We start from the raw sequence: 26,178 nt of genomic DNA, 5'->3' as shown, positions 1-26,178 counted from the left end.
TGGACATAAGCCAGGCTACTGATCCCCAGCCCTCTTTCATTTGGTTGTCAAGATGTAGTTCTCAGTTCCTCTGGGAGGATTTCTCAGCAAGCCAAGAACTGTCAGAACTCAGACTTGGCTCCTCATCTTTCACAGATTTTTGTCAATATGGCAAATCCCTCATGCCACTGGTCTTCTCAAAGAGAGGAAAGAGATGTGCAGTAAGGGTGTGTAGCGTGTGTGTGTGTGCGCACGTGCACATCTCCCCCTCTGTTTAGATCTCTGGGCGTCACTCCCATGTAACCTTTGTTCTGCTTATGAGCCCTTCTGTTCTTATTTTGGCAACACACACAAATATTTACTCATGTTCATAAACAATCACCAATTCTATCTTTTCAGGTAAAGCATCAAGAGAGCATGGCTCACCTGAGTGAACGTAAATGGACTCACGTGTTCCCTTTCCTGGTGGTAGGTATTTATGTATGTACATGTCTCTCTGGTGTGCAAATATAACAGGGTTCTGCTTGCGTTCTTCACAACCATCTGTGAATCGTCATGGCAGAACCACAGATGACCTAGGGACTGAAGCCTGATGCAGTGATCAGTTTTCATTTAATAAAACACTTGGGCATATGCTGCTTGAACTGTGGCTGCTAGAGGGGAGGGGGAAAGAGGAGGACTCAGGATGGAGCAGAGACAGAAGGCGATGGAAGCACTGATTAGCCTGTGCATCACATGAAGCCCTATCATGGTTGAGGCCCAAGGCAGTGCATTATCTTGGGTTGATATAGTTGTCCATTGCAGTCACTTTTATGAAGGCTCATTAGAGCTGGGAAGCATGAGAGTGCAAACTCAGACTTGTGCAGGAGACCATGAGAGTTAATAGGTCAGGAACCATAGCTTTCAGTATTTTAATGAGTGGCTGTGCCAACAAGCATGAACATCAGCGCTCTGAGAAGCTCTTAGAAGGACCAGGTTGAAAAATGCATCTTCTTCCATTCCATGTAGTATTACCACTTCTGCTTCTGAGCTTTAGGGGTGTTTCACACTGCAGTGCTGGCCCTGCTGTCTGCTGAGCAGCTGGGCAAGGGGAGGGGGTGAGGCATGGATAAGGAAAGCCGTGGAAGTGACAGTGCTCTGGGATGCTCTCTGGTGACAGGTCTCCCTGGTGTACTCTGCCAGTGCTGAATACTCCAACTGCGGCGAGAATGAATACTACAACCAGACCACTGGCATGTGCCATGACTGCCCCAAGTGCGAGCCGGGTGAAGAACCTTACATGGTAATTTCAGCTTCCTCTGCTGGTGGGGGACATATCAAACACCAAATGTGAAAAACAAATGCTTTGCTACCTGGTGGTAATATATGGATAGGAAAGAAAATGGGGAAGGACAGGGGTGCTTAAGCAGGAGCGCTCACATGTGCAAGTGTGAAGTGGGAGAAAGGCATCATGCATGCATGCCACTAATCCACATCTCAGGAGCAGCCTGTTAAAAGTGATACTGTAAAAGTTGAAAGGTAAAAGTTCCACACAGAGTCTCTGCCAGTCTGTTCTCTTCTCAACAGTTGTTTAAAATCTGATGCTGCTGTTCTAGCATGGTGTGATAAATCGGTTAGTCTGGCGTGCTTGCTGGCCCCCCACACCAACAATTTAGTTTTGCTCTCCCACTGAGATATTTTGGCACTAGAGGAACTTGAATGTTTCTGCAACATTTTAAATTATGGTTCCTAAGTAACCATTTGATTTACAACAGATAATTGTTGCTTATTAAAAAAAATAAATTATTAAAATCCTGTTTGGTTTTAATGGGATAAACATCCTAGTGCAAACATTTCACACAGTTGGTAGTCCTGAACAAGGACGTTTGAATAATAACAAGTTGGGTTTAGTTTTATTTAATCTAAACATAATGTTCAGCTGAGACTTGTGAGTTCAGAGGTTACAAAATCCCATCCAAACATTGCCTTTTGTGATGTTCCCTCTGGGCTCTCCTAGCATGAAAGCTGCTGATAGCCCTGCTGCAGCTGTGTTTCTCCTGTAGTAGTCTCCTCTACTCTTCCATTTTCAGTTCGCTTTCTGTCTAAGTAGCAGCTGAAAGTCACTTCCACGATTTGCTGGACTATGATAGAAGTAGCTATGGGGGGCCACTTACAAGGAGTATGATGCTCCAGTTCTCCCTCTCCAGCACGCAGCATGCTGCATCCTTATAGCCCTGCATGGCGTTTTTAGGACAGACATTAATGTGCCGAACAGCAGACTTCTCTCCCTTTGTGCTGCAAAGCCAATGAACCAGGCTCTGAACATTCTCTTTTGCTAGAAGTTGGTGTGCAGCACAAGACTGCTTTTCAGTGACTTTGTGTTGTTGCAGACATGTGGATATGGCACCAAAGACGAGGACTATGGCTGCATCCCCTGCCCTTCAGAGAAGTTTTCCAGAGGAGGTTACCAGATATGCAGACGGCACAAAGACTGTGAGGGTTTTTTTCGAGCCACAGTCATGACACCTGGTGATCAGGAGAATGATGCAGAATGTGGTCCTTGTCTCCCAGGGTAAGGACTTTTCCACAGACCTTTGCTCTACCCAAGGCACTGGAAAATACTTCCTTGATGTCAAAGTCTTTGACAGCTTTTCTTCATGTCCTAGCTGACTGTAGGGGAAATTATGGTGAATTATGCTTTTTTGTCTCTGCTAAACTAATACATTTGAAACATTTATTTCAAAAGCATTGATGAGTTTAATAAATCATAGAATGGTTAGGGTTGGAAGGGACCCTAAAGAAGATGTCGTTAATCTTACTGAAACCTCACTGAAGAAGTAGTTGTTTGGACCAGCTAGAAAACTTTTTTCTCTTGCTAGAAGTGGAAAGGGAACAAGCATATGTGTGCAGTGCCATTTTAAATGCTCTAAGAAATCCAGCTCGGACTCCATCTGTAGCTTCAGAGGGCCATCTGCTAAGTCCTACATCCTGCATCCTACAAATGAACTGCATGAAAATGCCTTGGATACCCTGTAGGGTCTATGGAGGCACTGTGGCATGTTTGGGAGCATAAAATATCTCTTCTCCAGATGTGAGCAGCTGGCACATTTGTCAGTAGTTGACAGCATTACCTAACATATCTGTTAGGTGAGATTTACCAAGGCATTTTAGTCTCTTAGGGTCCTTTCTAGCCAACAGAAAAGGGTCTAAGGAGCTGCTAATGTGTGGGGGGGTTGCTGTTGTTCAGAGTCAAAACAAGTTTCAGGGCTGGCTGAAGGGGCTTAAAATAAATAATGTTTTCTAAGTCCATCTTTGTAATGGTCTCTTATGCTCAGTATAATAATATAATTATAGTAATAGTGAGAAAGATATTGCTACATTGGATATGTTAGCAGTATATTCTCGTCTGTATTACATTTGAAAGTCTGCAAACCAAAGCATACCTATGCACTCTCAACATTTTTTTTGTAGGGTGAGTAAATACTCTAAAACACAACATCACCTTACATACCTTTTCAGTTTCTGCCACTGTGCCACTTTGGTTTAAAGAGTAATTCTGTTGACTTTTGGCTTTTGTGCAGTTTGCAGATACTGTATAACCTACACTGCTTATAGCACAGAGAACCCTGTTAAAGAGGCCCTGCAGGCTTCCAGGTTTATTATATCAGTGAGTCTGTGTGAAATTTTCACAGTTTACAAATAAAATGAAGGACTTGTCTAGCTGCCAGCCAAACAGACTGATGATGTGATTTGAAAAGAGGTCCCTCTTGACTTCCCCTCATACATTATAAAGAGCAAGAAACTTAAATAGTGGCCACAATTGCTATTTTGCAATTTTTGTCAGGACTGATGAGGTCACCCAGGTGGGAGTAGGGTGCTGGCTGAAAATAATCAGCTTGCACAGCTGGTGCTTGGGGAGAACTCTCAAAACATCGTGTTTGCACAGGTGTAGCCTGTAGCAGAAACTGGCCTGCCGGAATTTGGCTGTGTGCCACTCCTGTGCAACTCTCAGGTCCCGGGATTGTTTGGCAAAACCAGCAGTTAAGAAGAAACACCCTCTTAGTCCAAGCTTGAATAGATGGAACTCTCAAGATAAACTAAACATGGGCTAAAACCAGCTCTGAAGCTGCCCTGACTCCTCATGCTACTTAGAGTCCTCAGAGTTTGCTCCTTTGCGAGGGTGGGGGAAATGCAGACCCCCTGTGTCAGAGCAGAGAGCTGGTGAGTAGCTCAGGCTGATCTCGTTATTGCCCCTGGTGTCACAGGGACAGCCAGGCACCAGGGTGAGTGGCAGCTGTCAGAGTGCTCCCTTGCCTAGGCAGTAAACCTAAAAGAGCCCCTCAGTCAATATAACGGGAAAAAATAAGGTTTCCATTTTCAGAGGACTGCTTCCATAACATGCTGCTGATCTTCCCGAAGTAACAGCTCACATCTCCATTTAGGGACATCTCATCCCTTTGCTATTTTTCACCAGCTCAGCAAAGCAGTGCGAGGAAAAGATGAACATATGGCACATTCTGAGCAGAAGTTTTCAGACAAAAAACCACTGAACTCGCAGCCTTTTCCAGTGGCTACAAGTGTTGTCCTTTATACTTCATCTTAAAATAAGCACTGGATAATTATATATTTTCCTTCTATTTTTTTTCACTCTTATTATCAATTTTAGGGAAGAAAGAGACCTTTGGTACAAGAGAAGGGGTCATCCACTGCCTCTCTGTCTTCTCTCCAATATAAAATAAAAATAGCACTGTCACACATACAAGAAGGATGCAAGACTATGGCCAGGAAAGATTTTAAAGGCTTACTCTGAAGCTGTGATCCTCAAAACCAAAGTCCAGTTGCCGGTGAACTCTAGAGGTACCTAGACTGAACCTCCTGGGACACTGCAGGCTTTGTTCTCTGCTCCTGCCCAGAAGCTCTTCCATCATGCCAAATAGGACAGGTCAAGAATGTGGAAATTAGGTGTGAGTCAGACTATTTCCCTCAGTGGGGTGATCCATTAGGTGTTCCTGGAATGTAAGTGAGATCACAGCTAACTACAAGCAGCCACAGTGGGTCAGAGCAAGGGTCCCTCTAGCCTGGTCATATGTCTTCTTTTAGTAGTGGCCATTAGTGGAAACCCATGGAGGAGTAAGAAGAGGCCAAGTATATAAGATACATATCCCTTATGCTGCCCCAGCACCTATTTTCATCTTAAGTCCCCAGTCTCCTCACAATGTAGAATTGCAATAGGATAATTTTCTTTTTAAATGTAGTCGGAAATGCCTCTACCACTGAGGCTTCCCCTTTTCATGTGTTCCGTAGTTCCAACAAATCCACATTCAGTTCCCTTCTCTGAGACATTTTAAGAGAAGCAGTGAACTCTCATTTGTTTTCTGGATGAAAAGGTTTAGCCGGTGAATTTTTAATAAAATAAAGACCCTCCCCCACCCCCACACACCCCATTCTGAATAAGGCAGCAGGTGCCTCCACCCATGTGCTCACCAACTTCTTGCTTTCTGCAGACTGTCCCCTGCAGAGAAGGGCACTACCCTGCCCCCCTCCACCTCCTGCCCCAGTCCCAGGTGCCCTGGTCCCTGCAGGACAGCAGACCTAGCCTGGGTTCAAGTCCCTGAGAGTGACATGGCACCACCAAGGTTAGCCCAAGATAAACCACCAAGGTGTTAAGCAGGAAAATAAGTCCATATTTCAGTCTAGCTTTTAATCTCAGATTTTGTCTGTAACACTTTCAAACCTGAGCCTGGCAGGTGCCAAGGAAAGAAAGAATGAGTCTCATGGTGGAAGACTAATACTGTGAAAATTCATTATTTCATTACTGGGCCACTTCTTCTCCATAGTTATTGACATAAAGGGATCAGATATTTCCAACCTTGCCTTAAATATCTGGTGCATTGGAAAGTAACCTGAAACACAAGTCTGTTGCCAGTACTTCATGGGGGTGAATCACTAATGTTTGCAGCTGCAGAGTTTCCTATTCAATTGGTCAACAGTTGCCTGCCATGATCATCCTCTTCAGTTTTCTTTGTATGTGCTCCACCATTCTGCATTGTGTCGAAAACCAGGAACTATTCCACCAGTTTGATTTAATTAACTGTCAGAAGGATTGTTTGTCTTTCCTAAACCACCACAGGTATTAGACTATGGATCCTAACTGTCCTGTATTTTTCTTCATATATTTATATGTATCTTTGGCCTTCCACTCTTTTGTTTTGTGGTTTGGCAATCTTTCCCTCCTTATTCATTAGTTGCTTTACAACCTGATATTACATAGGCCCCCATAAGAGAAGAAAGATGAAGTTTTGCTCCTGAGAGAAGGGTAGAGTGGCAGATGGGGCACAAGAGACATTTATAGGGAGGAGTGAGGGTGCATCTTTTAAAACCAATAAGAAATGAACCATGTTCAGTTCACCGTCTCTCTGAGGTTCCTCCTCTGAGTCCCTATCTCCCCGTTGCATCTCTGTGTACTCCATTTCCTGGTGCTATATCCCTTATTTGTAGGCTGGATCATTAATTAGTACACCAACTGATTTTGATGAAGTTTCAGCAGTGATTTCCTAACAATACATACATTTCCAGAAAAAAAAAACAAACAAAACTATACTGCACGTGCATAGACAGGTACATAAGAGCAGGAAACAGATTCCCCATTGTATAAAGTGTTTGTAATGTTGAGCACCTGTCTACACAGAATGGATTATGAATTTATTCATCTCTTCATTAAGATCTGTAGTGATTTACAAGTGATTTGTAAAGACATATCCATAACATCAACTGTGTGATGTTACATCAATATATGTATGATTTTGATGTAATTTACTCATTAAGGTGCATGTGGATCCAACTCTTGCATAACCAATTACCTTATTCCAACATTAACTTTATTATCAGCCCAGAAGTTCAAATCATTAAGTTCAAATTCCTTCACGCTGTAATTCCACTATCAAGGACTAACTTATAAACAATACAGCAAGGAGGTAAAAAATCCCAAACCAAACCTACAAAAGCTAATCTGCTTTGCCTTGTAAGAGTGGTATTTTCATGTATTTTTTATTATGATTTGGCTCAGGTTTGGTTCTAAAATTATGGAGATTATTCATATGGTGTTTGTGAATAAAATCAGCCAACCATATCCAACTGGTGGTCTTGCTTGAAAGATTACTGTTTCAAAAAATAGCATTCCCATATTTTGCAAAATCTCTTTTCAGGGCATGCTGTAAATTGCAGCTTGAATTCAGTAGGGAGAATAATGTTGTTTTGGGCAGTGTTACCACTTCTTGTCATGTCTCGATGTTTGATTAATTACCTTTTAGGAGGAAAGGAAGAATTGTCTCTATTCGGACAATTAAAAAAAAAAGAATAATAATCTTTGTATCACATTGCTTATAAAAGTTTTTTTTTTAATGATTTTATCTCTGTATAATTGGTTGCTGCTGAACCATACTCAGTTGTAGCATATTAATTTACACTGTTTTGTCTCATCTTGCCCTTCATTGCAGTTACTACATGCTGGAAAACAGACCTCGCAACATCTACGGGATGGTTTGCTACTCGTGCTTGTTGGCACCTCCTAACACCAAGGAATGTAAGTGTTCTGCCATTTCTGTGCATTTCATCTGGTTTTGACTTTAAATCATCTGGTTTTGACTTACAGTCATCTGCAAGCTCAACGTGAAGTCTTTCAGTGATGATTATTATGTTCAAACAATAAGCCCAGCTCCAGTAAAGCAATTTCTTCTTCCAACTAGCCTTGCCAACAAAGGGAGGGAATGCTGATCATTTGAGGAGAGATCAGAACCTTTGATTTAAGACCTGCTGTTGTTCATTTGTGCTCCAGTTTTCGTCTGTTAAGACATCCCATGCAGGACTTACTAGGCTTACTTAACCAGTAGGTACAGGAAATCCTATATCTGTGTATTTTTTTTATTGAGTTTCAGTTCATCTGAGAAGAAAACATGGGACAATTTGTAGATCAAGTAAAAAGTGCATCTCACCTTTTCGTATCCTTTGGCTTCAAAGTGATTCAAGGGTTGATATTGCTGTGCGGTGGTCAGCACTGATAAGAGTTAATTCTGTAGATTTCATTGACAAAGAACCTGTAGTTTGCTAATTGAAAAAAATCATGTGTATGTGTGTGTGGCACCCTAGAGGTACCTGTTCGTTTGCATGCCATGTGCATGTGTAATGGCTTATCCATCCTTATGCCATGAGGAGGAGGGACAGCCCCACACCAGCACTGTAATGCAGAGGCAACCCCCCAGAAAACCACTTTCTCCTTTAGGGGGCAAAGAAAGTGAGAAACAGAAAAAAAAAAAAAAGGTTCTCTCTGAATGACCAAATTATTTCCACACCCCCTCAGAAAATCTGGAGAAGATCAGGAGAAAAAGCTTTAAAAAAGATCAAACCAAAAACCCAAACAAACAAAAAACCAGACAAAGCTGAGCAATTCCCTCGAGAAACCTAATGCTTCTAAACCCAAAATCCTGTCCATGTTCTGTTCTTTTAGAAGTCCTTGTCATGAAAAGTAATTGTAATATTTTGCCTGCTTGATTTGAAAGGAGGAGTTGACATGAAAGTCCCTGAGCATTTGTTTTTGTGTACATAAATAGCAATTATTTTGTTCAGATGCTGCTGAACTGTGTATCATTGGTGATCTGCTGGTCACTTCAAAGGATGATAGGTCATGAACAGCTACCACCTTTCCTAAAGTGCAAGAGCTTGGAGGAGCCAGGGCATAATCACCACCTCACAGAGCTCCTGGTGAGTGGTAGCAGTCTAGAAGGAGGTATCTCCCCGAGCTCTCTGCATGCAAAGTGGTGGGTCTTTTGTACAGCTGCTCACCCCACTTGGCTGCAGTAACCCAACCTGTCCCGAGACAGCGAGAGTGGGTGAGGACAGGGTGAGTGTGATTTTGATGTGATAACATCTGTATTAGGAGGTGAGGTAGGGGTGCCAGGGAGGACCCAGATGTGAGATATGGGAAGAAGGTGGAGAGGTAAGTGAAAACACAAGGGTAGGAATGTCGTGGTTTAACTCCAGCTGACAGTCCAGCCTCACACAGCCACTCACTCCACCCATTGGCTAGGGAAGAGAATCGGAAGGGTAAAAGTGAGAAAACTAATGGGTTGAGACAAAAACAGTCTAATAGGTAAAACAAAAGCTACACACATCAGCAATGCAGTACAAGGAATTCATTCCCCACTTCCCACAGGCAGGCAGGTATCCAGCCATCCCCAGGAAAGCAGGGCTACATCACACATAATGGTGAGTTGGGAACACAAACGCCATCACTTTTTGAATGTGCCACCCTTCCTCCTTCTTCCCCCAGCTTTATATGCTGAGCATGACACATATGGTGTGGGATGTCCCTCAGGTCAGTTGGGATCAACTGTCCTGGCTCCTTGTGTACACCCAGCCCACTCACTGGGGGGATGGGGTAAGAGGCAGAAAAGGTGCTGTGGAAGCGCTGCTGAGCCATGATGAAAGCATCCCTGAATTATCAACACCTTTTTGGTCACAAATCCAAACCACAGCCCCATACTAGCTACTATTAAGAAAATTATCTGTATCCCAGCCAAACCCAGCACAGGGAGTCTTGGTGGGAGTTGAGGGTATATGGTAAGAGGATGCAGATGCACCTGGCTGCCCCATTGGTGGGAACAGAACCCTGCCTGCTGCTAGCCCATAGCTGGAAATTACTCTCTTCCTCAGCTCTGATGGTGTCTCTCAAACACATTCTGAAATGGGGTTTTACTAGTATTAGACATGTTGTAACTTAATGATTTGGCAAGGAAGTACCTGAAGATTTATGGCTATTATTCAATTAAAAAAAAAAATCTTTGTCTTTTATAGGATATCTGACAGATACGATATGTGATGTGCTTCTGTAAGGAAAGATGAATGGCACAACTGATTAACCACATGCAATTTTTAGCTTGACAAACACAGAATAAATATATATTATCTTTGGGAGGAATTTAGGCAGGTGCATAAACTGACAAATTGGCTGGGTATTGAGGTAGAAGAAAACATTAGGAATAGAAAGACTAAAGATTTCCATTTTAATCAACTCCATGAAACCAGCCATTTGATTACAAGTGTTAAAAAAGCAGGAAAGTGTCTTAAAATCCAAATCCCTCAAATCACTAAACTCAGGTAATTTGGCTTATGATGTCTAAACCTCTGGACCCCGTTTGGAATGGCAGCTTCCCAATTCATAGCCATTAATTTGTACTCCAGATGGAAAATCAGCCTTGCTGCAGGAACCTCTTGAACAGCTCACTTTTTGCTGTGGCAAGCAGTGTAAAATCTGGTATTAGTATATGGTCTTTTTCACACATTTCACTATCATCAGATTATAGCAGTCAGAGCAAAGAAGAGGTGACATGTCAGTAATGCACAACTGTGGAATTTTCTGAGTTTTACAAATTCCAAACTCATGTTACGTGCGCTTGGAGCACATAACCTTAACACAAGCACATAGTTTCTGTCATATTCCTACCAGCTTTTTGGTAGGAATAGTTCCTTTGTGCAGAATGACCTCTGCTTGTTGGCTGGCTGTCATGATGGAGGAACCAGAATGAAAACTCAAAATGGCCCAGGAATCTTCTGTTCCTTTCTTGAGAGTTCAGAATAGCATTGAACAGCATTTGGGAGCTTAAACCCCAAACTAAAGGGTTGCCTCTCCCCCAGAGATCTTATTCTTCAGACACTGCTGCGTACAGGACACCACTGGAGAAAGGTGACCCAGTGGGTCACAAGGAAATGAGAATGGCAAATTACTTAAAAATAGGAAGCTTAGGGTGACAAGCTCTGGCTTTGCACTTCTAGACAGAAAAATGAGGGCAGATAAATACTGTTTCAGGCCTTTGTTAGTGTTGGAGAACAGTGGTGAAAACATTCCTTGCTGGGGAAGTGCCTTGTCTGTGTGTTACAGAGGGCCAGCTCTGGGGGGTGCATACCCTTCCATGGAAACTTCCTCAGAGAATTTGCCTTGTGATACATTTTATCTGGCAAAAAAAGTATTTGGGTTTGATCAAGGGGTAAAAAAATGTCTTTTAACTCCAAGAGTGTGCTGTGCAACTTTCATCTCATATACAGTCAGGAAAACTTGAAATGGCAGAGGAAACAAGGTGAACACTCCATGCTCCAGCATCTGGAAATATTAGTGAAAAAATGACTGGGAATGAGAAAGAAATTCCTTGATGGACCTGTATCACCTTTTTTTTTTTTTTTTTTTTGAGACATAAGTAGCACAAAATAGCATGGAAAGGAGGGGAAGGAAAGGGAGATACTTCTCAGAGGTGAGAGGTTTAATTGAGGCACTGGATTGAAGGATGGGAGCAACAGTTCTGCAGCCTGGGAGGAATAACAGGCTTCAACAGCAGCTTGTGGGCACTGGGCACTGGGCACATACAGGGAAGAGGCTGTGCATATATAAGCATAAGGATGTGTGTTGTGGAGCAGGAAAACTTTTTCTTACTGGGAAAAAGGTAAACGTCACCATAAAGACTACAGTTTTTCCTATCTTGTGCACTGTGAAACACCTGTAAGATTTCTGGCCTCTCAGCATACAGTTCCCTCAAGTCTCCTGTGTAGGAACCTCCATGCTAAGCACAGAGGAGCACAATGCCAAAATGTCAAAGGTGTGAGACCTTCAGCTGTGCATGAAGCAGATCATGAGCCATCAGTCTCCCTTGCTGACACTAAATTGGGATATGATACCTTTGTGATAAATAAAAGCACTGCAAGAGGCAGGGGAGGCAGCTTTCCCGTGCAGATCAAAGAATTAAGGTAATGAGCACCAAACCACTCTAAGATGTGGCTTCCCACAGTTAATGGTGCTGAATTTTCTGTCAGCACCTCTGGAATTGGAGTCACTTCAGGCCGCTGACTATGTAGGGTGTTTTTTGGTTTGATTTTTTTTTTCTTTTATCCAGTGTAAAAGCATATGTAAAAGACAGAAGGTTTAGCCATACACGAAGTTTCTCTGGCAAAGAGGTAGTTACTGCTGGAAGAGATTTTGTCTTTTAGCAGCAGAAACTCTCAATGAGTTTATATATATTAACTCCCTCTTTCTCTTCAGACTTTAATATCTGCCACTTCAGTTCAAAAATACTGAAGGAAAACAAAATCAAACCCTGTTACAAAAACTTTAAGAACATTTTTTTTGAAGTTGGATTTACACAATTACATCAAATATGCCATTTTTTTTGCATTTACAGATCTAAGGAACTTCAGCAATTTATTAAGGTTTTTTTTTAATCTACTGCATATATTCATAAGTGTGTATGGGCATAAAATACTCTGTGTTGGTTTATTTCACCATTTTTGCTGGTTTCATATATGAAAACAGATACAATTACGAACCTGTGTAAGTTTTTAAGTCTCACACCTACCAATGATGACTTGGGAAAATTAAAAAAAAAGGAAGAAGAAAAAAAGAAAAACAATAGAGGAAAACTATATGTGGTCAAGTTATTTTTTAATTACCAGAGACCAAATGACATCTAGAAACAAAAAAGGTAATTTTTATTCTTGAATCATTAGAACTTCAAAAGGAACTAAACAATTGATGGCTTTATGTGATGAACTGTAGTCAGGGGAGCACATCCATACCTGTGTACTGAAGACTGAGAACTCAGCCTCCTTAATCGAAGTGCTTAAAACAAACAAGCCTAATGCCAAAACCACTTGTATTAGTGAAAATAATTCTTGCAGAGATTTTTATTTTAACTCTCCATTCTTTGTAATATCACTATTTTCCTTTCCTTGCCAGTTTTGGTTTTTGTAATATGATCAACATCAGGACTTTTTTGTGTCAAATTACACGTAGAAATGAATAGGCTTGTTAGCCAGAGCTAACAAACTTGTCTTTCTCTCTTTTTTTTTTTTTTTTTGACTTGTTTGGTCTCTGAACACCCCTTTCCTCTTCACATGTGTAATGTGAAAGAAATGTTAAAGGCTGTGCTTTATTATTCACTAATGGTATGGCCTGATTCTCCTCCCCTTACGGTTTGTCCGTATGAGGGAAGGAACCTCACCTTGTGACAAAATCAGCCAGCCTCAGCTTCAAGGGGAGGGATCAGAGAAGAAAATACAAAATTTGCTGTCCTCAGCTGCTGGGAAAGCTGGGCCGGGGTATCACTCAGGAGAGTATCTGGTCCTGGTGGTTACTCCAATGACTTTGATGTTTTCACTGGTGCTGGAGCTGCAGCTCCCACGGTGAGCATCACCTGCCCATGGAAGACGTTGCAGGTCTCTGCAGCATTGCTCTGACTGGGCTCAGGAGCTGCTAAACCTGCAGAACTGCAGCTTTCTACCACCCATACAGATGGGCTGGCCACCAGGACAACAGAGAAATGGAAGCTTGGTTCCTGGTGGGTCTGTTCTCTTCCTTCTGATGCTGTGAAGTCGTGATAGTAAGGTTTAAAGAGCAGTTATCCCCTTCATGTTGCACAGAGAAATAGGTGATAGTACGGAATCGCTGAACATAGGCTTAGTTCATGTAGTGTGTGCCTATGACCTTCCAGTGCTGTGCAATTATTACAGCTCCTGGTGAATCCAGATCATCAGACTAAGACCACATGGCCTATAATTGTCACTACTTCTCTGCCCTGGCAAAATAAAAGGAGAGAGAAATAAAACAGTGAAAGACATTACAGAGAGCACAACAGCATAAAATATTTCCTTTTATGTGTTCTGGTTGCTTACAGTGAGATTGACCATATTGAAAATAAAAGCCTGGGGGAACTTTCTTATCACCTTTTTTAGAAGTTTAAATCTCAGGAATTAATTTACTTCATGCTCTTCCTAGTGTAATAATTATCTACACTAAATGAAGAATCTACCTGTGGTTCCAGAAGATATTAGAGTCACTTATTTTATAGTATTCTGTATGTACCCTGCAAAGACAGTAAAATAAAGAGCAGTCATTGCCCAGGATATGCTCTGTTATTGGTGATTTGCAAGTTTTTCAGGATTGGTTTATATTTGGTTACCGAAGTCATAATGTAAGCACCTCAGAAAGCAGCTTGGCTTTGACAGCTGCTTTAGCTTCCATGACTTTCCAAGTGCACAGGCATGCCATCTGAAGTGCTGTTTCCTTAAGTGTCTTTATAGATTATGTTTCATCTATATTGGAACCAGAATTAATAATGCGATTGGGATGCAAAACTGGATGTGCACAGAAACAACTGACATTGCAGTCATGGCGTGGTGCTGGACTGGGAAAAAGCAGCTGCTATGAGTTCTTTTTGCTTACACAAAAGTGATATAAACCAAAATTCCACAGAAGCTGGCATTTTTGGTTCCTCTTGCAATGCAGGTGCACAAATTGGCACTTTATTCTAAGCCACATCTAAAGAGAAATCTTGGCTCATAATGGATATGCCAAAATTTGACAATAGGCCTAAAATATGCATAATGACTAACTCCCACCTAGGCATATATAAAAGGCCATCACATTCTAGCACCAGCCTTGATTTTGCCAGGATAGGCACTACAGAACAAACGAGGTGGCTCTGTTCCCATGCAAAGACAATTCTGCACGTAGGCTCGGGAGCTGAAGGTGCTCACTCTTGTGCACAGGCGAGGCTTGTGTGTATGTGTGCATGTGTGTGCCTGGTATGGACAACATGTGGGGTAGAGCTGAGTGAAGTGTGACGATGATGGTGAATGAAGAATGGATGACTTTCCTCCTTACCATTCCTGTTCTGTGTGCTACTGTGTGACTTCCCATCTTGAAAGGCTCTACTTCCTTTCACAGATGGATGGAAAGCACAAGGTTAACAATACCAAGCGACTAAAAGATTGATTAGGCAGAAATACTTCAGTGACTACATGCTTCAAGTGAAGGAAAAAGAGGCAAGTTTGACAAAATTCCCTCATGGGGGAGATGAGCTGGAGTTTGTTGGCTAAACTGCAGGCAGACAAAGCAGCACTGCTTGCCTGTGTTCACCAAGAGACAGCACAAGAGGAGCTATTGTTGACTTGTTGCAGCTTGCAAGGACCACGCAGAATCCCAATTGGCTGTAATTGGATTTGCCAGGGGGGATGCAAGAACAGGCATAGGCCTGGTAGCTGTGGACATGAAGGAAAGTATCAGGCTACAGCACCAGCTATTTACTAAATTTCCTCTGTTGTCCAGCCATGATGAGTAAACACAGAGGTCACAACCAAGGATGATTCACTTCAATTTTGTGAAGAACTGCTGAAAGTTTTACGAATTACCTGTCCTCAATATCCACTACCTGCAGATGACATCTTCATTTACTGATCCCTAGATGGTCTACTGCTACATTGCAGTTCCTGGAGCTCCTAACTAATTCTTCTTAGAAGGAAATCTGTCACAGAGAAAGGACCAGAGGGAAGATTTATGTAATCTGGCTGTCATTTGCATAATATGAAAAGCATCTGAATTAATAAAGTAGTATATTTAAAACTTTATGAAAACACTTATTCAGTTTGAAAAAGTCCCAGTTATAATAAATTAATCCATTTCCTTCCAACAAATGATGTTTGAAAGAAGTTTTATCATTGTTAGAGAAAATTTCTTTTGAAGACATCTGCAACTCATACTTTGTGGCCACTTTAAGTGTCCATTTCTCATTCACTACATGCAGCCATGTTTTATGTTGGGTAATACTTTTTTTTTCTTTTTTAAAAAGCCGTTTCTCTTAATTTGAAGAATGTGTATATTGCTTTGTTTGTTTCTCAGACCATTCCAGAGCACTTAATTTCCTGTCAAGTTTACCTGGTGGATTTGGTTTCTTCAAATATTTACTTGGTCAAAAGAATGGCACAGTGAGCTCTCATCTACTCTAGTTCCCAAATTAGCTTGTGAAGCCATGTGCTGTGCACATCTTACCAGATGACTGGGACAATTTTTTGCCTTTAAGTCTGCTGAATATAATTATCACTGGACTTTTTTCCATAGACAGCTAATATAAAGCAGGAGGGATTTCATACCCCTTCCAAGACAGAAAGTGTTTTTCAGTGTCTGTTGACAGCATCTGTTTGCATTACCTGCTTAGCAGTGGCATTAAAGTTTATTTGAGAATTAAGAGAATGTTTATCTCCAACCCTAATATTTGTGTTCTGATTTGGAATACTATGCCACTGCCATTCTATGTGAAAGACTTATTCCAAATAATATGCAGTATGGTCTGATATTGTCAAAATATGTTAATTTATGGCTTGGTTTAATGCTTTGAAAACTTGGCTTATGACACCAACTGAAAAATTAACTTTTAACCTTAATTGTAGAATTTAGACATGAAAACCCCAATTGGACAATCTTACCCATCTGCCAGTATAAAGTATTCTTACAAGTTCTTCACTTTACTGTTTTAGTGGATTTTCCCTCTCCTCAGAATATATATTTGGACTGACAGTGACAATCACAAGAAACATACTGCCCAGTTACATTACAGGAAATTTTAATACTTCCTTTTGTGACAGTACATCTCCATGGAACAGAAGAGCATTCAACACTGCTAATTGTCACCTTTGCTTGGTTTTCCTGTGGGGTCAGAAGGGTTTCTATACTATCACAGCTTCACAATGATGCTGCTAATGACGGATGCTTGTGAGAAGCGCTAGTCTGATGAATCTACATGAGCTGACTCTGAGCTGAGTCTCAGAGTCTGCAGTTGCAAATAATGGAGCAGGGGGTTGTAAATGGTTTGAATCATCAGCTGGATCTGGAAAACTTTCTGATACCCAGGACAGATCTGTAACATGGGAATCTGTTTATAACGGTTGGCCCTGCCTGTGTCTGAAGATGCTTCGGTGTCTTCTCAGTTCATAGCTGTTCAGGATCTTTGATTTCTTCCACTCTCTCTAGACACTATGCAAAAATGTAGTCAAATGTAGTCAAAAAAGTCAATTAGCAACTTTCAGCATGCCAGTAATGCATATTGATATTAGTGACATTTCAAAAAACGACCAGTTCATGGGTTCTTTGCTAATAAATGGGGAATGCAACCAAGCGAATGAAAAGCTCCTTTTACTTGAGCCAACATATTCCTTTGACTGGACAAAGTAACTACGGAAGTTTATGGCTTTTCTGTTTATATTGCAGGTGCAGGGGCTAACTCTGGCATTTCAGCCATTTTTCCAAGTACCTCTGGCACAAGCACTTTCTCACCTTACCAGCATGCTCACAAAGGTAGGAATGCACTCACAAAGTTAATTCAGAATATGTTTGTTTTGAAAAGGGCATCAACAAAGTGCAACCAAATATCTGAAAATATTTATTGTGGTTTTCATTGCCACTATTTCTGGACTTCTAAAACTGCTGTTAGAAATAATTCAGAATTCACTTTTATTTCTTGGTTAATCAAAACTGCTGCTTTAGTTAGCTGAACATTAAATGGATTTGAACTGTACTCAGTAATGCCAGCAGTGAATTTAGCTCATTATTTGTAGCTATACAGAAATGGCACTCTGCCTCATCAAAAGCTTAGCTTAGAAGGGTGACAAGAATTCAATGTACAAATATGGTCAGTCTCTTATTGAGCTAACATAAACAGTTCTCCAGCATGATTGTTAGGTTTTTAAAATATGTGAACCTGAAAAGACACAACAAGAAAGATGCAGTTAACGAGGCACTGACAATGCTGATCTTATTGGTATTGTCTGAAAACCTGGTTGTGAAGATCATGTTTTCAGAAAATTGAAGTTTTCATGCATTTTAGCATATCTGTAATTTTCTGCATCCTTTTGTGGCTTTTCGATTCTAGTCTTTCACATCCAAGTGCCATTTCTGAATACCTTTTCACATAGCTTATTTTAAATTCACCTTCTAGCTGTGCTGTGTTTAAAGTATCTGTTAGAAAAGCATCAGTTCCTGTACATGTGCATTGTGTTCTCCTTTTAACTGCAGAGCTTTTGAGGCAGCCACACTTATCAACAGTTGTTTTAGCTCTTATTCCCTTTGCATATTTACCTTATATTTTGTCTTTTCAATCCTGATTCCCAGAACAGTGCTAGAAAAGCTGCTACTCTTGCTTACGTATAGCTTTTATGTTATTAGCAGATAATACAATTTCATATATGTTGTATCTGATGGATCATGCCATCAAATATTTTAATGAATATTGCTAGATGGCTAGTGCATAAATATAAAAGTATTGAAAAACTGTTAATTGGTTTGCTTTTGAGATGCAACACTAAGTTTTTCAATTCTTAATAAGTAACCAAGACTCAGATCGACTAAACGAGTATGCAAAATATGTGTGAGAGCAGACTGCAAACAATTAACTACTCTCTGATCCTAAGAGTTGCTCCTTTAAGAAAGTATTCTTTTAATTTATTCCAGCAGATCTTTCAGGACAAGGACATCTGGCTACAGCTCTTATAATTGCCATGTCTACCATCTTCATAATGGCTATTGCCATTGTCCTCATCATCATGTTTTACATTGTGAAAACAAAACCTTCTGCTCAAGGTAATTGTTCAGCAGGTGAAATTTCAGCTGCAAATGATGGTTTTGGATAGCTTCTGAGAATAATTAGTGTTTTATTTTTATATTCTAGCCTGTTGCAAGAGCCACTCAGTAAAAAATGTTGAAGCTCAGGCTAACACACAAGAAGAGAAGAAAGAAGTGCAAGGTATACATTTTTTTAGTTGTGCTTTTTCTATCCAAGACAACATTGGGCTTAAATACTCTTAATACATTTCTCTTAATTACATTTTCTCCTTTGAATTGTATAAAACCCACATCAGTTTACTAAAGAATTGTCTATAATAGTTTTTTCGTACTACCAGAATGTCAATTAATCCTCTGATAGCACTTAAAAAGTAGCAGAGAGATTTATGTTTGCAGTAAGGTTGCCAGCAGAACCAGCTCCTGACACAAAGCACTGGTTTGGAAACTCCTTGCCTATATAAATTTCTCTAACTATTTATCTACAGATAATGTTGTGATATTCTCTGAAAAAGAAGAGTTTGAAAAACTTACAGCAACTCCAGCTAAGGCTGTCAAAAGGTGGGTAAAAGATAAACATACTGCCAGTTTAATTGAAGTGGGGGAGGGACATGGTCACCATCCATCCTGGTACAGTGGAACACATAAAGAACAAACTTGATGGGTAGGTTGCTGCAGCAGGGAAAAGACTAGGTGCCTTAGCAGGCTTTTCCTTCTCCAGTTTTTCGGACAATGGCAGACGTCACCAAAGAGAAACCTGCGCCCTCCTCACTCCCTCTGTGACCAACTCATTAGCTCTTGGGTCTCTATCTCAACTTTTGAGAGGTTCATTTCTGGGATCTGAGTGCAGCTCTCACTCACATGGCCTTAGTAAGGTTCCCCTTCCCTTCTAGGCAGGAAAAGTGAAAATAGCTGTAACAGGCCTTTTCTGTGGCATCATCTGGATGGCACAGTGTGGTGGTTTTCCTCACCTTGTCTCTGCCTGGCAGCCAAACCTGCCCGGGTAACACGATTATGGTGGGCTAAACACTGTCCTCAGTTGGAAAATCCCTCTATAAAAGGATTATTGCAAGCTATGTGTGACTGTGTTACTTGTTGGGCACTGTACATACACCCTGGGTTGGTGAATGCCATTACTTTAACAGGATTTCAGAGGAAAGGCATTTTAAAAAATGGAAGACACTTTTATTCAGTTAACTCTCAGATAGCAAAAAGGAGATGGCCGGAGTCAATCCATGGTAGGCTTTGCTAAGATAACCATATCCTTCATTTTACAGTGAAAACGATGCATCTTCTGAGAATGAACGACTTTTAAGCCGTAGTATGGATAGTGATGAAGAAGCTGCAGTTGACAAGCAAGGGACCCCAGAGAGATGCTTATTATCTTTAGTGCATTTGGCCAGAGATAAATCTTCTACAAGCAATAAATCAACTGGGGTAAGGCTATTTTGAGATTTAAAAATTGAGAGCATTTCTCTATATTTTTTTGAAGGGAAAAAATATACAAACTATCACCTTCCCCAAATGCATTGTAGTGTAGATCAGACTGATTTACAAGAGCTTCTCCAGACAAATTGTTTATGGAATCATCTTTGCACAGTGACATATATGTACATATATATTGTTCAGGTATGAAACCCAAATTTCCAACCAGAGTAATAACTTCACTTCTCTGTGTATTAAATGTTATAGTCTAAAGAAAGAAACAACAAAACCAGCAACCCCTTGTTATGGCTAATGCTAATAAAACTATCCCAAATGCTACATTTACTGTGAAAGATCCCAGACAATAAAATAATGTAGCAGCATGGCTGGATTCAGCTGACAGTGTAGCATCTGAGTACCTTGACCCAGCTGCACTGGTATTTCCACAGCACAGACTTCTCAATAATATCCGGTGTTGTGCTTGGTTTTCATGCGTAATTTTGAAAAACACACAAATGTTTTGAAGGTCATTGCTCTGAAGGACACTGTAAACCACTGTTTGTTTTCCTGTGGAAGGTCTTTGCTTCTTCCTGCTTAGTGTGTACTGCTCAGGGCTTTTTATCTCACTTGGAGTATTTTAAGGCATAGTTAAGGCCACACCTCACCCACACAACTTTTCTGTTTGTGTTAACGTGAAACTGTCCTTAAAAAGAAAGTGTGTGCTCAGATATCTTTTTAGTACTTCAAAAACTGGCAATACCTAGTACAAAATCGCATAATTAATATCAAACATCCAATATCATTTAGGAATAAAGAAGTTTGAAAATGCTTCTTTTCATGTTTGCATGTTTTAAATTGTTGGGATGGTTCAGCTCAAAATTTCTAAACCAGCTCGCTTTTCAGCTTAGTCCAGACACAAAGTCTCAACACAAGCAAAATGGTTTTGTAGTTTTTGTAGTTTTCAGATGTTATGACCATCTGAAAATAACTTCCTACTCCAATGCTCACATTTTAAAATTCAGGTTTCTGAGGTCTCTAAAAATATCCAACTTCATGATACTGCCATAAGCACTGGCTTGAAATAGGACAACACACCTTGGGTAGGCATGAAATCGGAACATTTAATAAGAAGCATCTTAATTTCTAAAGACTATATATATTAGACACATTCTCCAGAGTCATTTAGGTAGATATCTCATAAGCACACCTGAAGCATGAACTACTTCTTCCAAACCTTCTGGAAGAAACATACTTCTCACAGACTGAAGACTGCTGACAAGGCTGAAGACAGACTTTTCAATGAAAGTGCAGATTGCGTCAAGATCCTCCACTCCATACCTAAGATGTCACAATTAAGCCACTTGCCATAAGTTAGAAAAGCAGTAATTTGCTTCAGGCTGGAGATTAAGTAACATGACTAGCACAGGAAAGAGTATTCAGTAGCCATTGGACATGGATAAAAATAGTCTTGCTGTTAACCAAGTCTGCTTCTTCCTAGTTAAAACAAAATCCATTTGCGAATAGCTACCACACAGAGGATCATCAGGCTAAATGTCACCTGTTTACTTTCAGCATAAGGTTTACAAATCCTCTATCTTCTGGCTCTGGTAAAAAGAGCATCCCGCACAATTCTTCATGGGCATGGAATTATTTAACCTCCTTCTTTACCCTGAAAGTGAGGGGAGAATGAAAAAAAGGATCCAATAGTTTTTCTAGAAGGAGTTTTAATAAATCCTATTAAAAGAAAATTTCCTGTTTACAAGGTTCTAAAACAGCTAATCCAAGCCTACAATAGCAACATGACCTATTAAGCACATGTAAATTAAAGTAAGAATATGTGAACAACAGTCAGTGTCTGGATTGCATTGCCCTGCAATACATCACAGGCTTCAGGTTGGAGCAGTGATATGGTCTCCATCTGCAAGTCTATTAATCCAAGTCATTGATGTGCCTTGCCCTTTAGAGCCCAAATAAAATGAGGAAAATCTTTCCACAAAACTAAATACTGAAAGCAGAGCTTTTTTTTTTTCTAGCCTGGTTTGCACTGAAAAGTGACAAATTTGTGGAGATAATGCTAGAGTCCTGTCAAAAAGACAGCTTTTCAGAAATCTCAGTCCTAATGAGAGCTGGCACAGGGAAGAAAATTCCAGTACCTGCAAACTCATGACATTTTGACATTTGTTTTCACTCACATTGAATCCAAAGCCAAACTCTGACTTTTGCTAAATGAAACTATATAAAAATGTCCATTTTTGACTTTAAAAATGTCAGGTTTTCATTCTGAGATTCTTTCTTGTCAAAAATTACCAGAGCATCCTGGACCTCAGATTTTTCCTTTTCAAAGATTCACTGATTTTTTTTTTTTAATCTATCTCTAAAATGTTTCAGATTTATGAAGACAATGTATAATCAAAGAAAATATAGTTAATTAGTAATTAACTAAGTAGTTCTACGTCAAATGACAGAAAGGAAGATCTCCTCCTCTAGAGTCCTCTTAGATCACTGGAAGAAGGCAATTTCAGTCTGAATTTAGTTCTCTGCAGCCAGTCCTGACCTGGTTTACCTGGACATCCCTACATTAATTGTCTGCATGCATGATACTGGATTTGTCCTCATTCTCAGGAGTTTGCTTTGGTCTGAAAGGAAAATAAAATAGACAAACACTTGAAGCAGAAAGGCAATTGCTCTCAAAAAAGACTAGAAGTTGGAAAGATCTCTAGCAGTAGCAAGTGAAATCAGAAGTACATTTATGCTTCATGGAATAATGGTTGTGTCATTTTCTTTGAGTCTTCAAAAGGGACCCTTGAGGATAACCCCTAGCACCATGAAATGAACATGTCCCACAGATTTTCCACTTCTGTCTGCTAGCTGTTTACTCTTATGACTGAAAAATTAATGAAATCAAACTTTTCTCATTTAGATTCAAAGTCGAAGGAAAAAGATACTCGATGTGTATGCTAACGTATGCGACGTTGCAGAAGGTGAGTGCACAGAACTTGCACCTATATTAACAGCATGAAATTAGATCACAAGTGTTTGCTATAAGAAAGGCCTCTGCTTTTCTACAGAAACGGTCCCAATCCAGAAAAGACACCGTAGCCAGATTTGTACTTGCCAGGATGCCCTGACCCCAGAGCTATCTAGGCCCTGGTCTTGCGCTGGAGGATGTCACAACTTGTCTCCAGTCATGTGCACAGGGTTCCTTCCTATGGAGAGCAGGAAGAGTTGTGTTCGGCTGTGTTGGGACACACACACAGACCAAGTTGTGAAGAAGCCCTTTTGCATTCCCCATCTAAAGGAAACGTGTTTGATTTATTTAGTTAGTTCTTTGGATAACAGATAGAAAATAGTTCCAAATATGGAAGTGTGATTTGGGGAGGGTCAGGACTGGGGGTAAGACACTCTGCTTCTTTAAATGGTGTCCCACCTCTCACAAGAAAAAGTGGAGTTTCCAAGTTTTAAGTGTTTTAACCATGTTTAGCACTTGACTGTCTGAACTGTTCTAGCAGAAGCAACATGAATTAAATTCCCTGCAGAACAGGAGACATGACTGCATTTACTTCCCACCACACACACACACTTCATGTGCACATGTATGAGTATTCTGTGGTTCAGTGAGCTCTGTCTCTCACCAAATTACTGCTGTTGAGTAAGAAGCAGGAAAACTACAGAAGCAAAAAGCTGGTTTGGGAAAAATCCTGTAGCTGATTCTCTCCTCTGTTCTCTGACCATGAATACACAGAATATATGTCCATGAAAAAATAGCTTTTTCCCCACAGGATGAATGCTAAATCCTCTCTAGGGATTCAGTGACAGTAATGACAGTGGAGCACTTGCAGGGACTTTTATGCTTGCATTTGGTATCATTGCTTCACTTCACTTCTGGCTTTCCCACAAGGGCAACTTTCAATTACAGACATGTTTCAGCAGCTGCTGGTGACAGTCCTGGAGAAGGGTCAAAGCTGTCTCTCAGGCTCAAACACTGTGCCTGACGTGCAGAGGTGTATTAATGGGGCTGCTCACTAGGGATACAGTTACAATATACTGTTTCTAACAGCTAGTAAATTGTTGAAGGAAGAGGCAGAGTCATGGGAATTCACACAAGCCATCTAATACTTCTTTCCCAGGCAACTGTTTACCCTAATTATTGTACCCTACTGTCACTAGGAAGAATTAATTTGATAATATACAGTAATACCTTTGGAGCTAGACATACCTGTCATGGACTATCACTTAAAGATTTTAGCTGTATTCACTGCTAACAGTATAATCTCTAGTACTTAAATGTCAGCACTCATGCCCAGACCCACCTGACAGTACACACCTCCCTTTACAGGTCTGAGCCCTACAGAGCTGCCATTTGATTGCCTGGAGAAGACCAGCCGAATGCTCAGCTCGACCTACAACACAGAAAAAGCCATAGTGAAAACGTGGCGCCACCTTGCCGAGAGCTTTGGACTGAAGAGAGATGAGATAGGCGGTATGACAGACGGCATGCAGCTGTTTGACCGCATCAGCACGGCAGGTTACAGTATCCCAGAACTGCTAACCAAACTGGTACAAATTGAGCGGTTGGATGCTGTTGAATCCTTGTGTGCAGATATTCTGGAGTGGGCGCAAGCAATGCCAGCTCCTGAACCAGCAGGGACATCCTGACATGCCTGCCTGGGACCTGCACTTCTACATCACCCCAAAGAAGCACGATTTCGGCAAGCACACAAAGACTATGGACAAAAGACCATTGATGTTTCTTCTACATAATTGCTCCTGATAGCCAATGGGAAGCTCTTCTCTTTGACTTCTAAAAAAAAGTGAAGTTGCACATTTATAAAAATAAGAGCAGAAATCTCCCAAGAACCTTGGTATGAAACATGTCAATAAACAAAAATTATTATATTAACCAGTTACTGATAACAAGTGGACACACAAACATCCATTTTGCAGTCTGTATTATGAGTTTAAGGGCAAATAACCCTGCTGATACCCTTCCTACCTGGCCTTCAAGAAAGGCATTGAATAGCTCTCTGAAAATATTCCTGTCTCTTAGGACTTCATTCAATGGTGTAATGGTTTAATAGTTACAGTCAGAAGCAGTACCACAGCTGCAGTGTCAATTAATACACGTGAGGCACATACATTTCTATCTGCTCCAACCAGTTTCATTTTCTACACTTACTATGGGTTTGTTGAATCTAGAAGTACGTCCTCAGATTTACTAAATATACCATATGAAAAAAGAATCACTATAACTTACAGATTGAAGTGCTTCAAAACAATATACATAATGCACGTTAATGCACTCTTGGTCCATACTGACATTTCAGAAATTATAAATTCAAACTGCTGACTTGCTGAGGACAAGCTGATTAGGCAAGTGGACAGCAAAATTTGTCAGTCGCTCCTTGTGAGTTGAGAACAAGTTCTTTTCTTCTTTGCTATTACAAAAATAAAACCAAAACCCCAAACAAACGAGAAAAAAATGCACCTTGTCCACTACCATGAAAAATGTACTTTTCAGGTAGTGACATCTACATATCAAATTATATTCCAAGAAGAGGAAATTCAGACAACAGTGCACATGTGGCAGTATGAGGATAAAGAGCAGATTTCTTTAGACACACTTGAAGTGCAGAGGAAAAATGTTTTTTAAATGCTATACTCTTGTAAGCCAGACCATAAGCACAGAATTTACCCGTGAAAACAAATTCATGTGGAAGGTAAAGCATTATTGTGAGTTTGTGTATAACAAAAGTTCAGCTAACTTTTTTCCTTTTAACTAAGTCTCTGGTTTTCATGGCTAAAAATTCTCTAAAACTCATCCAGACCACAAGTCAGTATCTGTTACCAAGCCTATTTGCCTAATTTATAGCTAAAATAGTGACGGCAGATTTCACTGAGTGCAATCACTAAATTAAGAGACCTGTCAATTCCAAAGCAATACTTCTTAAGTTCCAAAGTGCGTGACTGAACAAAATGCTATTAAAAATATTAACTATTACCCTGAATTTAACAACCAGTGTTCCATCACTTAACTAGATCTTACCTATTATAGTACTATAATTGTGCAGAACATTTAGTATCACCTTGTAACATCTATATTTAGCATCTTTTCAGCACTTGATTTGTATAGCAGAGGAAGTACATACAGCAACATAAAACCTATCCCTGTCATTATTCTTCTTCCCCCCTTTCTTTCGTATCACAAAACACTCTTCATTAATTTGCATATGCCAAATTTGATGAGAATTTTGACTCTTATCAAAGCAGCAAGCTGCATTTATTTGAACATTTAACTAGTTGACTGATATTGAATTTAGGAGTGAAATTCTCGGTGTCTTGAAATTAATGACAAATTCATACAGACTTCA

At 40.4% G+C, this 26,178-nt stretch overlaps 1 protein-coding gene across 2 annotated transcripts; it reads left to right on the top strand.

Moving 5' to 3' along the window:
• Positions 1-383: 383 nt before the first annotated feature.
• Positions 384-24,827, top strand: EDAR (ectodysplasin A receptor). 2 transcript variants are annotated; one of them, XM_017817317.1, is made up of 11 exons: positions 384-447; positions 1,139-1,261; positions 2,349-2,530; positions 7,455-7,540; positions 17,039-17,125; positions 18,281-18,406; positions 18,495-18,569; positions 18,874-18,946; positions 19,663-19,822; positions 22,731-22,791; positions 24,147-24,827. In XM_017817317.1, the coding sequence occupies exons 1-11, from the start codon at positions 397-399 to the stop codon at positions 24,464-24,466; spliced, it is 1,344 nt and encodes a 447-aa protein (XP_017672806.1). In that variant the 5' UTR covers positions 384-396; the 3' UTR covers positions 24,467-24,827. The 2 variants fall into 2 exon arrangements, with proteins under 2 accessions (XP_017672806.1, XP_017672805.1); XM_017817316.1 differs by having other exon boundaries at positions 18,278-18,406.
• The last annotated feature ends 1,351 nt before the right edge of the window (positions 24,828-26,178 follow it).

Source organism: Lepidothrix coronata, unplaced genomic scaffold (assembly GCF_001604755.1).
Source record: "Lepidothrix coronata isolate B3197 unplaced genomic scaffold, Lepidothrix_coronata-1.0 Scaffold60, whole genome shotgun sequence".
Taxonomy (NCBI): domain Eukaryota; kingdom Metazoa; phylum Chordata; class Aves; order Passeriformes; family Pipridae; genus Lepidothrix; species Lepidothrix coronata.
Note: the sequence above shows the minus strand (reverse complement) of the source record. Positions and strands in the feature narration are given on the sequence as shown.

Excerpts from the sequence above, each read along its gene's own strand:
- EDAR (XM_017817316.1), top strand. The coding sequence starts at position 397 with ATGGCTCACCTGAGTGAACGTAAATGGACTCACGTGTTCCCTTTCCTG. Across the intron at positions 7,541-17,038 it reads ACCTCCTAACACCAAGGAAT|GTGCAGGGGCTAACTCTGGC; the intron begins GTAAGTGTTCTG and ends TTTATATTGCAG. Across the intron at positions 18,947-19,662 it reads CCAGCTAAGGCTGTCAAAAG|TGAAAACGATGCATCTTCTG; the intron begins GTGGGTAAAAGA and ends TTCATTTTACAG.